A 13,188-nucleotide genomic window follows, 5' to 3' on the forward strand; every position below is an offset into this window, starting at 1 on the left:
GTGGCCTCTGGGCTGTAATCTACAAGATTGGAACTTCAGCCTCTTACTACTCGCACCTCGGTCTGCTCCAGTCTGCTCTGGTTGGCTGGATACAGATCCTGGATGGACACGCACTGAGTATGATCATCGAAGCTCCATAGCCAGTGGTTGGCCTCACTGCTGGCTGCACACTGCAGCTTCTCTGTGCACCTACAAGGAGGAGAACCAGATACAGAGATGACTAGGGGAAGGGCGAGGAGAAGAAAGAAGGAGAACCAAACACAGAGATGACTAGGAGAAGGGTGAGGAGAAGGAAGGAGGAGAACCAAACACAGAGATGACTAGGAGAAGGGCGAGGAGAAGGAAGGAGGAGAACCAAACACGGAGATGACTAGGAGAAGGGCGAGGAGAAGGAAGGAGAACCAAACACGGAGATGACTAGGAGAAGGGCGAGTAGAAGGAAGGAAGAGAACCAAACACGGAGATGACTAGGAGAATGGCGAGGAGAAGGAAGGAGGAGAGCAAACACGGAGATGACTAGGAGAAGGGCGAGGAGAAGAAGTGGACTTTAAGATGCCCATACCCCTCGTATTACTAGGCTTAGCAACTTTCTATATGACCGAGATCCAGGATTGAATTTTAACCCAGGGTATTTTAACAATTTAGAACATTATCCAGTTTCTGTTACAGGAAGTCATGGTTTCCCACGTCTGACACTATCAGACCGAGTACTGACCACGATGGCTGTTCGGCCGCGGGTCTCCTGACTTGAACCCAACAGCAGACCCGCGGACTGTCTTCACATTTCTAAATTTAAAAAGTAGCTGACAGCACATTTCTGTCTGCACTCGGACCGTGAATGTCAGAGGTGTGAAATCGGCCTTGACTCATGTAAAGTTATTTTCTCGGTCAGCAATTCATCCAGCCTTTAAAAAAATTCTTAATAAAGTAGAGACCCCCACCATCAATTGTGTTTCCAAGTATAGTTAAGAAGTAAGATCAGTAAAGATGTCAGGCTCAGACTGGTCCACTGGGGAGGCTGAGAAACTCCAGGTAGGCCTCTAAACTAGCAAGTCTGTAATATGTTTAGCAGGTGCCACTATGAACACCCTCTGATGCAAAATACTGACCAATACTGAACATGAGTCGTACTGCTCTACCAATGCAAGAAACATGAAAGCGTCCAGAGTGCTAGTCCGAACTGTCAATCAATCAGGAGCGCTACTGCCGGGTGGCTGGGGAGCTGTGTGCTCCTGAATCAAGACTGAAGACCCCCTTTAAGTGTTACCCCATAAAAAGATTATACACAACAGCCTTCGCTCAGCAGCCAGCTGTGTATTATATGGATGGACATACAGACAGCATACGCTGTCCGAGCCTCCCTGGTAATATCAGCCGATCCCCCCCCTCCAAGACCCTTTAATTCCTCTATTTAAATGCAGAAAATTGATGTTTATATTCCAGTCAATGGACCGTACAAATGTGAATGTCACCCGGCAGCCCGTCATCTGCCACTACCCGTAATTACTCCATGAATTATTTACCTCCCCTCCAGGACACACCAGCCGCAGAAGGGGTCCCCCGCTCCGAGACAGGAGTCACACGAAGAAAAGCTCAAACACTCGGCAACTGGAAGCCTGGTGACCTGGAAAGTGAAGGAGACGAGGTTACAGGGGGCAGGGAAGACGCGGTAAAGATTGCCCCCCTATAAGGGGTCATCAGACAGGCGGACAGTGACTGGCACCAAAAGAGAAAGAGAGAGCACAATCTAAACTAGAACATAACGTCTTCATGTCTTCAGTGCAATCTTCTGCTCTCTGTTATCACCAATTGCAGATCAGGGAGACTGGAAAAACAAATCCGTGACCTCCCGATCGCCGCTTTCTCTCACCCACCTTCAGTACCAAGAACCTTTAAGTAAACTTTTCATAAGTGAATAAATGGTAAAAAAGTTTAGAAAATCCATAGTCACAGGGGCATCTGTTATTTAGGGTCCTCAGCTCTGGTCCAGTAGAAATCGGAGAAACTGCAAAGAGCCATTCTCGTTCTGGAGGACCCGACCCGTCCTGGGTTACACACACATTCTACTCATGTGACGGGGGACGGTGTAATACTAGGCTTCACCAGTGGTGGAGCTGCAGGGAAACTGAACGCTTACTGCTTGGTTTACACACAGATTGATCGCTGGAGAAGTCAGCAAGGGGAGAAGCCTAGGACCCCTCTAACACACAGAGATGGTCCAAAGCGGAGAAGCCCCTTATAGGTGTTGTCTGAGGCTCCGTGCGAGGTTGGCATTTACCGTCCACAAACAAAAGGAACCTGAAAACGGCAGCTGCTATAACCTGGGCTGCCATAAACTGGGCTGTTATAACCTGGGCTGTTATAACCTGTTTAAATTTGCATGTGAACCTGTAATCAAATATTCGACATCCTGCTCCTTCTAGGAAACACTGAGGGGCGACGAACTTCATCATTAATTATGGAGCAGTGAAATCCGGGAGAAAGCTGGAGGGCAGGCGGGCCCAGGAGCCGTGTGTGATGTGTTATTAGGTGCAGAGTCAGTGACAATCCCCCAGACCTCGTCCTATACACACAGATGTAGCACAGGCAGTTTGGTCATCGGGCAGAACACATTTTTTCTTTCTTACTTCCTGTGAACCTGAAATCAGTGAGCCCCCTGGTGATCATTAGGGTGGTCTGTACACTGCTCGGCCTATCACCTTTGTGAAGGGACTTGGGACTTCTCCCGAATAGCCAGAACAAAGAGCCCCTGGGGGTTTAGGGCACTGCGAGGGTTAACCCTAAATCTGGCTATGCACATTAGATGGCGTTTGTCCGGCTGACCGTTATCCCTCTGGACTCCCCTCACAGAAAACCAAATGTTCCTAGGTCTTCCGAGAAAGTTGAAGACAACCATCTAACAGTGGCTTAAAAAATGTCGGGAATACTCATGTGGTCATCATAACTGGCGGATCTGGCCAACTTCTCTCTCATGTGTATGGGGGCCGCAACATCACTTAAGGCAATTAACAACATCGGATGACAGCTTTCCTGACCCTACCTTCCATGGTTTGGTAAATTGAAGAGGTCAATATGAAAATCCCTGGTGGTCTAGGGAAGTAAACGCTTTAATATAAGGATCCCTGGTGGTCTAGGGAAGTAAACGCTTTAATGTAAGGATCCCTGGTGGTCTAGGGAAGTAAACGCTTTAATGTAAGGATCCCTGGTGATCTAGAGAAGTAAAAGCTTTAATGTAAGGATCCCTGGTGGTCTAGGAAAGTAAAAAGCTTTAATGTAAGGATACCTGGTGGTCTAGGGAAGTAAAAGCTTTAATGTAAGGATCCCTGGTGGTCTAGGGAAGTAAACGCTTTAATGTAAGGATCCCTGGTGGTCTAGGGAAGTAAACGCTTTAATGTAAGGATCCCTGGTGGTCTAGGGAAGTAAAAGCTTTAATGTAAGGATCCCTGGTGGTCTAGGGAAGTAAAAGCTTTAATGTAAGGATCCCTGGTGGTCTAGGGAAGTAAACGCTTTAATGTAAGGATCCCTGGTGGTCTAGGGAAGTAAACGCTTTAATGTAAGGATCCCTGGTGGTCTAGGGAAGTAAAAGCTTTAATGTAAGGATCCCTGGTGGTCTAGGGAAGTAAAAGCTTTAATGTAAGGATCCCTGGTGGTCTAGGGAAGTAAACGCTTTAATGTAAGGATCCCTGGTGATCTAGAGAAGTAAAAGCTTTAATGTAAGGATTCCTGGTGGTCTAGGGAAGTAAACGCTTTAATGTAAGGATCCCTGGTGGTCTAGGGAAGTAAAAGCTTTAATGTAAGGATCCCTGGTGGTCTAGGGAAGTAAAAGCTTTAATGTAAGGATCCCTGGTGGTCTAGGGAAGTAAAAGCTTTAATGTAAGGATCCCTGGTGGTCTAGGGAAGTAAAAGCTTTAATGTAAGGATCCCTGGTGGTCTAGGGAAGTAAACGCTTTAATGTAAGGATACCTGGTGGTCTAGGGAAGTAAACGCTTTAATGTAAGGATCCCTGGTGGTCTAGGGTAGGGAAGTAAATGCTTTAATGTAAGAATCTCCTATGTCTTAATGTAGTAACGCACCCTGACACAAAGCACCCCTACCAATTAGCTGAAGCTGGGATATTTCAGCTCTGAAGCTACGGAATAGTGAATGCAGCCCGGGACTACAATACAAGCTGTGATTTGGGATCAGCACTAGTGTACACACCTAACTGTATGCCTTCATGTCATATAATGCCGCCATGGCCCCCCGCTGCCGTTATTAGGACCCCGGTCAGCTGCTCGGTATAAGAATTCAAGGACGAATTGTGAAGAACAGAAAGTGTTCCTGGTGGAAAGAAGGAGCAGGAACGAGATGTGACCAGCACAATGCAGCTATCACTGGACACTGCAACAATGTATCAGGGACACTGCCAGCATAGCAAAAAACAAGATTATTAAAGGGGTTGTCTACTTTATAAAACTATACTGCAGCCGCTGCAATCTAATGGTGATTGATCAGAGCAGTACAAGGTGGCCGGACCCCCGCCGATCACTGGATGACCACCCTACATGGAAGTGACAACTTACAGTCCTACAGACACATATGGACCAGGAGACCCCCGGCCAGTCCGGGTAAAAAAAACCAAGAAGCTAGACAAAAATAAAACGTAAATGCAATCGTGAATCGGGCCCTTTGTATGAAAAAGGGGAATTCTGAAAATCAAACTGGAAAAACTACGCCTCCATATGAGGAAGGAGGCTCGGGGTTTAGGGGGGGATATTTTACCGATGTGGTCTGTGCTCATAAAATCAACTGAGAAAAACCAGAGCGACAAACTCTCCATCAAGCCGTCTAGCGAGCTCACTGATGGATTCTCAGTAAACTCATTCTGCAGCCAGCAATAGATGGTGCAACTTTTTTAATGAAACCCAATAGGAAGAGTGAATTTTTTTTAGCCCCAAATACAACCAATTGCCAGATGTTACATCTCTGGGGCCATTTAGGAAATATTTTGCACACCCCTTTAAGACGGGACAAGCCACCGGGCCCAAAGAGCCGCCTGCAGATCGTCTGACCCTCCTCAGTCATTAATGTGCCCAGTCATGCAGATAAAACCCTGACAAGTCCTGGAGGAGACAGCAGGCATGGCACTGCCCGGGGCCGACTCTGCTGGAGGGGAGAACTTTGTTTTTTTTGTAATTAAAGTTTAACTATTGTGTAACAAAATCTCCCACAACTTTGTAACATTATTATGGAAAACCAGTCTGGACCAAAATCACACAGCTGGGGGGTTTGTTACAGTGTATCAGAGCCGTGCACATGAAACAGCAGGACAATTAAAGGGAACTACCTTTTACCAGTAGTTTATACTGCTGTTTGTATTTTTTTTTTCACTTTGTAAACACATATCTCTATGACCAGCAACTATATTTATCCCTTCATGCAATCTATGCAAATCATTTACTAGTAGTCATGGAGGCGGAACCTCTTAGATGAGTAGTCATGAAGCGCATGGCGGCATGGGTCAGATGCTTGAGATAGAGCATCCCGTGTTGATGGAAATCAAGGAATCCACAGTTAGTCCATGAGCCGGGCCAGATATCGGTACCACCCGGAGTGACTAATTTTCTTTGGTATTTTTAGGTAGATGCATGTCTGTAGTTTATTTTTTGATATGATAGCCCTTACATATACGTAGCTTATTAACCCCTTCAGCCCTAGGCCTATTTGTACCCAAGTGCCTAAGCCAATCTGACCTGTGCCACTTCATGGGCTAATAACTTTGGAACGCTTTCACCTATCCAAGCCATTCTGAGATTGTTTTCTCGTGACATATTGTACTTCACGTCAGTGCTAAATGGGAGTCAATATATTTTACCTTTCTATATAAAAAAATGCTAAATATTCGGAAATTTTGGAAAAATCGGCAATTTTTTAACTTTGAAATTCTCTGCTTTTTACAAAAATACTGATACCCCCCATAATAGTTATTAATTTACACTCCCCACATGTTTACTTCATATTGGCATCATTTTGAAAATGAAACCTTATTGTTTTACGACGTAATAGGGCTTATAGTTTTATGCGCAATTTTTCACATTTACAGCAAAACCCACTTTTCAAAGGACCAAGTCACTTCTGAAGTCACTTTAAGGGGCTTACATAACAGAAACCACCCATAAATTACCCCATTTTGCAAACTACACCCCTCAAGCTGTTCAAAACTCATTTTTAAAAACTGTTAACCCTTTAGGTGTTCCACAGGAATTTTAGCATGAGCCAAGAACCAAATATGACGATATCGGTACCACCCGGAGTGACTAGATGTAGTATTTGTAACAAAATTTAATCCAAGTTATGTAAATACACACTGAACATGTCATGTGCATATATATATATATATATATATATATATGTTACTCCATAATATCTTCAACATCGGACTCTGAATCTGACTGTTGTTCTACTGGCTCGTCTTCAGTACCCTTGTTCTGGCATGTCTGTAATCTGCACATGTCTGTGCACTTCAGGCCATTGCTGAGGCAAGTACACTGAGGAAGTTCACATGACCGCACACACTTGCAGGACAGTAGCTGTATAATAGCTTCTGGTGCTGGTGCCCCTTGCATCCACTTGACAACAAGCTTTCCGTCGTTATCTATCATCCAACCGCAGTCTGTTGGGTTTGCAACCCATGGCTGGCTCTGCAGACTTCTCCTCCAGATCGCAGCCTGGTAGTTTGCACGCAGTGCATGCATGAAAAGGCAGTCCTGGCAAGGAGGGAGTTGACTTGACTCTACCACTCCACGTCTGGCACAGAACAGCTGATAACGGAGCCTGTTTACCTCAGTTGTTTGGGTAGTTGGCAGGTACATGTGGCAGGTGATTTCCTGTAACTTCTCAAAAAGTTCGGTAGACACTTCCCATGAACGACCAACTTCCTGAAAGGCATCCTGGTATGTCTTGTTCATCTTCAACTGCTTGAGTGTCGTCATCTTCCCACGGCCAGCGAATGCACTGACGGTGTCACAGCCTGTAAATGCATGCATACCAATCAATGAATCACATACGCTGCCTCCCAATGTTCGGCTCAGAGTGGTGATATCCAGGAATCTTGTCCGGTTCTGTGTACCGCATTTCTGGAACAGGTGGGATGGGATTTTGTGGCACATGCCCAGACACAGGACCATGACATCAGTATCCTCCGAAGTGATGATGACCGACTTGTAACCAGATTCTGCTGCATGAAGAGCATGGAGAAGGAGGCGTGTGTCTGCTTCTTCTTGATTTGACTTAAGGTCAGCAGCCTCTTCCCACTGTTCTTTGGTGATCTTAAAGCAGAGCTGCTCACATGTGACATACAGCTCCTTCTCCTCAAGCTTCTCCCTGTGGTGTTTCGCCTTCCATTCTTCTACCAGAAACTTTATGAGACTTGCCTTGTTGGAGGAACTACTTAGAAGCTTTTTCCACTGCTGGATGTTGTGCCCATGTTGAATGTTCTTGAAATGGATCCCTGTGCCTTCATATCTGTTGACTCTTTCTGTATCTTTGATGGATGTCTCCTTGTAGACGTCAAAGACAATATCAATGCGCTTGCTCTTAGCACCCTCATGGATAGCGCGACTCATTGCTGTGCCTGCTAGCTGGCCAAATGTTGCATTGTTTCCCTTCAGTTTCTGAACCAGGCTCATCCCATCAATGATGGTTGCAGAGGGCTCGGGGATCACTTCTGCAGGACGAGCATTCCTCTCCAACTCCCTTGCGAGGGCAGCCTTGTTGGTCTTGCGGATAGACCCATCACCATTGGCAAGTGCCCATGGCAATGGACCCAGGGGATGAGTCAAGACATCACTCATTTGTAGCTTTCTGTTCTCAGCTACAAGTATCATCTGGCCAAATAGGTTTCTGTCAGCCTTCAAAATTACCTCCTTGCCAAGACCTTGTCTGCGTGTCTTCATTTGGATGTTAGAGAACGTTTTAAGTTTGTTCTTCGTCATCTTGTCATGAAACAATGTAGTTGGCTTATCGGTACCCAAACGCTCATCCTTGAATGTTTGATATGCATCCTCTCCTATACTGTATGCCCCTTGAAGGTCTTTGGCTACATCTGGTGGTGCTACAGTCGCTGTTGACAAACTGATAAGTTCACCATTATGCTCTTTGTTGAAGGGGTTCACCCAACCTGTCTCCAGCAGTTGAACGAAAGATTGGACATCGGCTTCATCTCTTCTAATCCTAGACACCTGTAGGTCTGAATGGCTGAAGTCAGTATATTGTTGGCCTACCAGGGCCCTCAGCTGCCTCAAGTACATACTGCGGTACTCTGATGTCAGGTAGAACCTGGAAACAGCTCCAACTTTGAGGCTGAAGCCTTTTGTGCCCCCTGGTGTCTGGGTGTCTTTGTTGATTGTCTCTTCAATGGTCTGGTCCACAGGAATTCGTCCAAAAGGATTCTTGCTACCGATCTGGACCGAAAAGCCACCTTGCATGAAGTATTCATGGACCTCTGGGTGTTCTATGGGCAGCCGAGACATTGTGGCATAGTAATAGGTTAGGTATCGGGCATAGTTGACCTTGTCATAGGCAAAACACCATGGTATCATCTGTCGGATTGCTCCTAGGTGAAGCATCCAGTTGCCTTCTCTTGAAGCTCGAACCAGGGCCAGCATGGTCTCGACCATGTCCAAGTATGACATCCAGAATGCTGAGAGTTGTTCATTTCTGAGGGTCTCAAGATAAACTTGAAAGAGCTTCAGGGTAAGTGTGCAAGATTCATTATCCAAGAGCTTTTCGAAGGATCCCTGCGACACACTGATGCGAAAGTTTGTGATGTTCTTCAGTGTTTCATCCAGATGGTGAAGGTCCCTTGCATGGTTTTCTTCTAGCCATGGAAGGAAGTTTTTCCATGCAAGCCTCATAAGTGCTTCATAGACCAGCTTGTGTAGTCTCACTGCTCTGTTGTACCTCCGGCCGTCCATCACTCCAGACACTGATCCTTCAGCGATTACACCGGATTCAACACACAGATCTCTAAGGCCTGCATCCTGAAATCTGTTCCCTATGATAGAGAGGAGATTACAGATTGTGTGGAAGACACCCATTCTAATTATAATGTTCTTGAACTTCTCCTGTTTCCAGATAACCTCGGCAGCTTTGGCATAGAGTGCTTGATCAAACACACACACAATTCTGTTAAGCTTCAGGGTCTGCATGATGGCATGTGTTTGCTCCAAGACTTCATTCACAGTGGACATGGCTGTTGCAGGAGCATTGATAGTGGGCAGGTAGCTTACAGTGTCCTGGGCCACTACAATGTCGCTGCGGATTTTTATGTTGAACCCAGTCCAACTGCTGGTGGTCTGATCCTCATGGTCTGACATTCTAGCCAGAAGCCAGATATGGTTTTTGGTTTTTGAATCCTGGACCTCCTTGGTAGTGTTAACATTCGAAGTCTCAATCCTGGGTGGCTCTCCCCGCTGCCCAACATTGTATATCGGTAGCATTAATTCTGTCAGAGTTATGCTTCTTTTCTTCGACTTGGTTACATCTGGCAGGACTTTCTTTGTCACAGAGCATGCAACATTGGACTGAACAGCAATGCCATTGACTCTATGAGATGTACCTGCTCCACTTAGTGTCTCCTCAAGTCTGTCAATGTTATCCCAGGCCAGGGTTGTGAACACACCTGGGTAGATACTTGCTGGCATTGGGATGTCATCCTTTGAACATTCCAACTTCTGGATACAAAGGGCTGTATCGATCTCCTCAGCCATTGAATATGACACACAGTGGCCAAGACGATTCAGAGTTCGAATCAGTTCTGTATTGCCGGTCAAAGACTTAACTGCAAAGGATAGCAGTACGTGCTTTGGTGTACACAGAACGTGTATGTGTCAGTGTGTGTGCGTGTGTTGGGGCACCTCAGGGTGTCTTCAAATGTGACATAGCCCCCTAGATTTCTTCCAGTAAAATTTGCACTCCAAAAGTCATTTGGCGCTCCTTCCCTTCCGAGGCCTGCCGTTCCCCAATACTGCAGTGTACGACAACATATCGGGTGTTGTTGTGTTCGGGAGAGATTGGTGAACAAATAGTGGGGTGCATTTTTTGCTGGTACACCTCTTAAAAATAAAAAAATGAGCCTAAAATGACACCTTCATGTAAAAAATGCACTTTTTCCATTTTCTCAACCAAGTGTTTCCAACTACTGTGAAACACTGGTTGGGTCAAAGTGGTCACTATACCCCCTAAAAGATTCCTTGGGGGTGTAGTTTCCAAAATAGGGTCACTTTTTGGGGTTTCCACTGTGGGGGTACCTCAGGCAGCCTTCAAATGTGACATGGCCCCCTAGATTTCTTCCAGTGAATCCGCCACCCAAAAACCACATAGCGCTCCTTCCGTGTTGAGCTGTGCTGTGTGCCCATACTTTAGTTTACGAGTACATGTGGGGTGTTTCTATAAACTGCAGAATTAGGGTAACCAAGTTTGGGTTTGCCGTTAACCCTTGCTAGGTTGCAGGTAAAATTGGATTACAATGTAATATCTGGAAAAAAAATGAAATTTTGAAATTTCGCCTTCATTCTGCTAAAATTCCTGTGGAACACCTAAAGGGTTAACAGTTTTTAAAAATGAGTTTTGAACAGCTTGAGGGGTGTAGTTTGCAAAATGGGGTAATTTATGGGTGGTTTCTGTTATGTAAGCCCCTTAAAGTGACTTCAGAAGTGACTTGGTCCTTTGAAAAGTGGGTTTTGCTGTAAATGTGAAAAATTGCGCATAAAACTATAAGCCCTATTACGTCGTAAAACAATAAGGTTTCATTTTCAAAATGATGCCAATATGAAGTAAACATGTGGGGAGTGTAAATTAATAACTATTATGGGGGGTATCAGTATTTTTGTAAAAAGCAGAGAATTTCAAAGTTAAAAAATTGCCGATTTTTCCAAAATTTCCGAATATTTAGCATTTTTTTATATAGAAAGGTAAAATATATTGACTCCCATTTAGCACTGACGTGAAGTACAATATGTCACGAGAAAACAATCTCAGAATGGCTTGGATAGGTGAAAGCGTTCCAAAGTTATTAGCCCATGAAGTGGCACAGGTCAGATTGGCTTAGGCACTTGGGTACAAATAGGCCTAGGGCTGAAGGGGTTAATAAGCTACGTATATGTAAGGGCTATCATATCAAAAAATAAACTACAGACATGCATCTACCTAAAAATACCAAAGAGAATTAGTCACTCCGCTTGGTACCGATATCGTCAAATTTGGTTCTTGGCTCATGGACTAAGTGCACGTGTCTATGGCATGGGCTCTGTGACTATCCATGGATCCTGTGTTATCTACTGTATATAGAGGTGGTATCAGTCATTGTACAGGAGGAGGAGGTGAGCTGTGACATCACCTATTGTGAATGATGGATCCTGTGTTATCAGCTGTGTATAGGGGTGTTATCAGTCATTGTACAGGAGGAGGTGAGCTGTGATATTACCTATTGTGAATGGTGGATCCTGTGTTATCTACTGTATATAGAGGTATTATCAATCATTGTACAGGAGGAGGAGGTGAGCTGTGACATCACCTATTGTGAATGGTGGATCCTGTGTTATCTACTGTATATAGAGGAGTTATCAGTCATTGTACAGGAGGAGGAGGTGAGCTGTGACATCGCCTATTGTGAATGCTGGATCCTGTGTTATCTAAAAGCTCACAGACGCACAAAAAGGACTTAAAAATCCTCCAGAAAATTGACAAAAAAATCACAGAGAAATAAGCAGAGATGGTTACCTGCTGAAGCCTCCAAACAAATGCACCAGCAGGGCGCATCGGTCCCGATTAATGATGGCAAAAACACAGGTGCAAAAAATACCGATGAAACAACCACTTTCAATCCAGTATTGGTTGTTTGGTATTAGTGCACAAAAAGATAAGCGATAATAGTCTGTATGTGGCATTGTTCACACAGGCAATGTGTGGTCTACAGCCTATTACTAACGCACATACAAGATAAAGTGCGTCTGTGAGCTTTTACTCAATGTTTAGCGTTAGGACCGGCAAAAATGTAAGGACCCTTGACGTGGGTTGCCGGCTCACGTATTGAGGCCCCAATATAAACTAATACCTTACATACATTGATATGTGTTTTTTTTGCACTTTATCTTGCACGGCGCAGTCGGACCAAGATGGCTCTGTAAACTGTAGGTCTCTATTCACACAGTATGCATTTTGTTGCACTGGGCGGCCCGCCTGTATGTGCGTTAGTAATAGGCTGTAAACCAGATGCTCTGCATTGCTTGTGTGAACAATGCCACATACAGACTATTAAAGGCACAGATGATTGGCCTCGGGGAGACCAAAACATCCAACACCGCGGAGACACCATCACGTGTTTCTCAACGCAGTGATCCAGAACACTGCCCCCATCCCTTATGGGAAATATGCAAATGCATGTAGGATAGCTGCGGAGACACCATCACGTGTTTCTCAACACAAGCAGTGAATAGCCAGACCTTTCCCCGGGAAGGAACAACCACGGGAAGGGCAGCATCCTATAAAGGAAAACGTCCAATACAGGAAAACCACCTATGCCAAGCATGGTATCCATCCACAGACAGCTGTTTCGAGGTGTTTGCCCATCATCAGTGTGGAGTAGGAATCTGGCTATTAGGAGCAGTGCCTAGTAAAAGGCTGTAAAGGCACAGATGATTGGCCTCGGGGAGACCAAAACATCCAACACCGCGGAGACACCATCACGTTTCTCAACGCAGTGATGGTGTCTCCGCAGCTATCCTACATGCATTTGCATATTTCCCATAAGGGATGGGGGCAGTGTTCTGGATTGAGAAACACGTGATGGTGTCTCCGCAGCTATCCTACATGCATTTGCATATTTCCCATAAGGGATGGGGGCAGTGTTCTGGATCCTAATAGCCAGATTCCTACTCCACACTGATGAGGGGCAAACACCCCGAAACAGCTGTCTGTGGATGGATACCATGCTTGGCATAGGTGGTTTTCCTGTATTGGACGTTTTCCTTTATAGGATGCTGCCCTTCCTGTGGTTGTTCCTTCCCGGGGAAAGGTCTGGCTATTCACTGCTTGTGTTGAGAAACACGTGATGGTGTCTCCGCAGCTATCCTACATGCATTTGCATATTTCCCATAAGGGATGGGGGCAGTGTTCTGGATCACTGCGTTGAGAAACACGTGATGGTGT

At 45.3% G+C, this 13,188-nt stretch overlaps 1 protein-coding gene across 3 annotated transcripts in view; it reads right to left on the reverse strand.

Moving 5' to 3' along the window:
* Positions 1-13,188, reverse strand: part of PLXNB3 (plexin B3) — a 55,973-nt gene that overhangs the window by 20,990 nt on the left and 21,795 nt on the right. For all 3 annotated transcript variants that reach the window (XM_077283772.1, XM_077283771.1, XM_077283770.1), the window contains exons 5-6: positions 1,524-1,624; positions 57-189 (exon numbers count right to left, since the gene is read on the reverse strand). In XM_077283772.1, coding sequence (XP_077139887.1) covers positions 57-189; positions 1,524-1,624 — 234 coding nt within the window. The remainder of the gene's footprint in view (positions 1-56; positions 190-1,523; positions 1,625-13,188) is intronic.

Source organism: Ranitomeya variabilis, chromosome 2 (assembly GCF_051348905.1).
Source record: "Ranitomeya variabilis isolate aRanVar5 chromosome 2, aRanVar5.hap1, whole genome shotgun sequence".
In the NCBI taxonomy this organism is placed as follows: Eukaryota; Metazoa; Chordata; class Amphibia; order Anura; family Dendrobatidae; genus Ranitomeya; species Ranitomeya variabilis.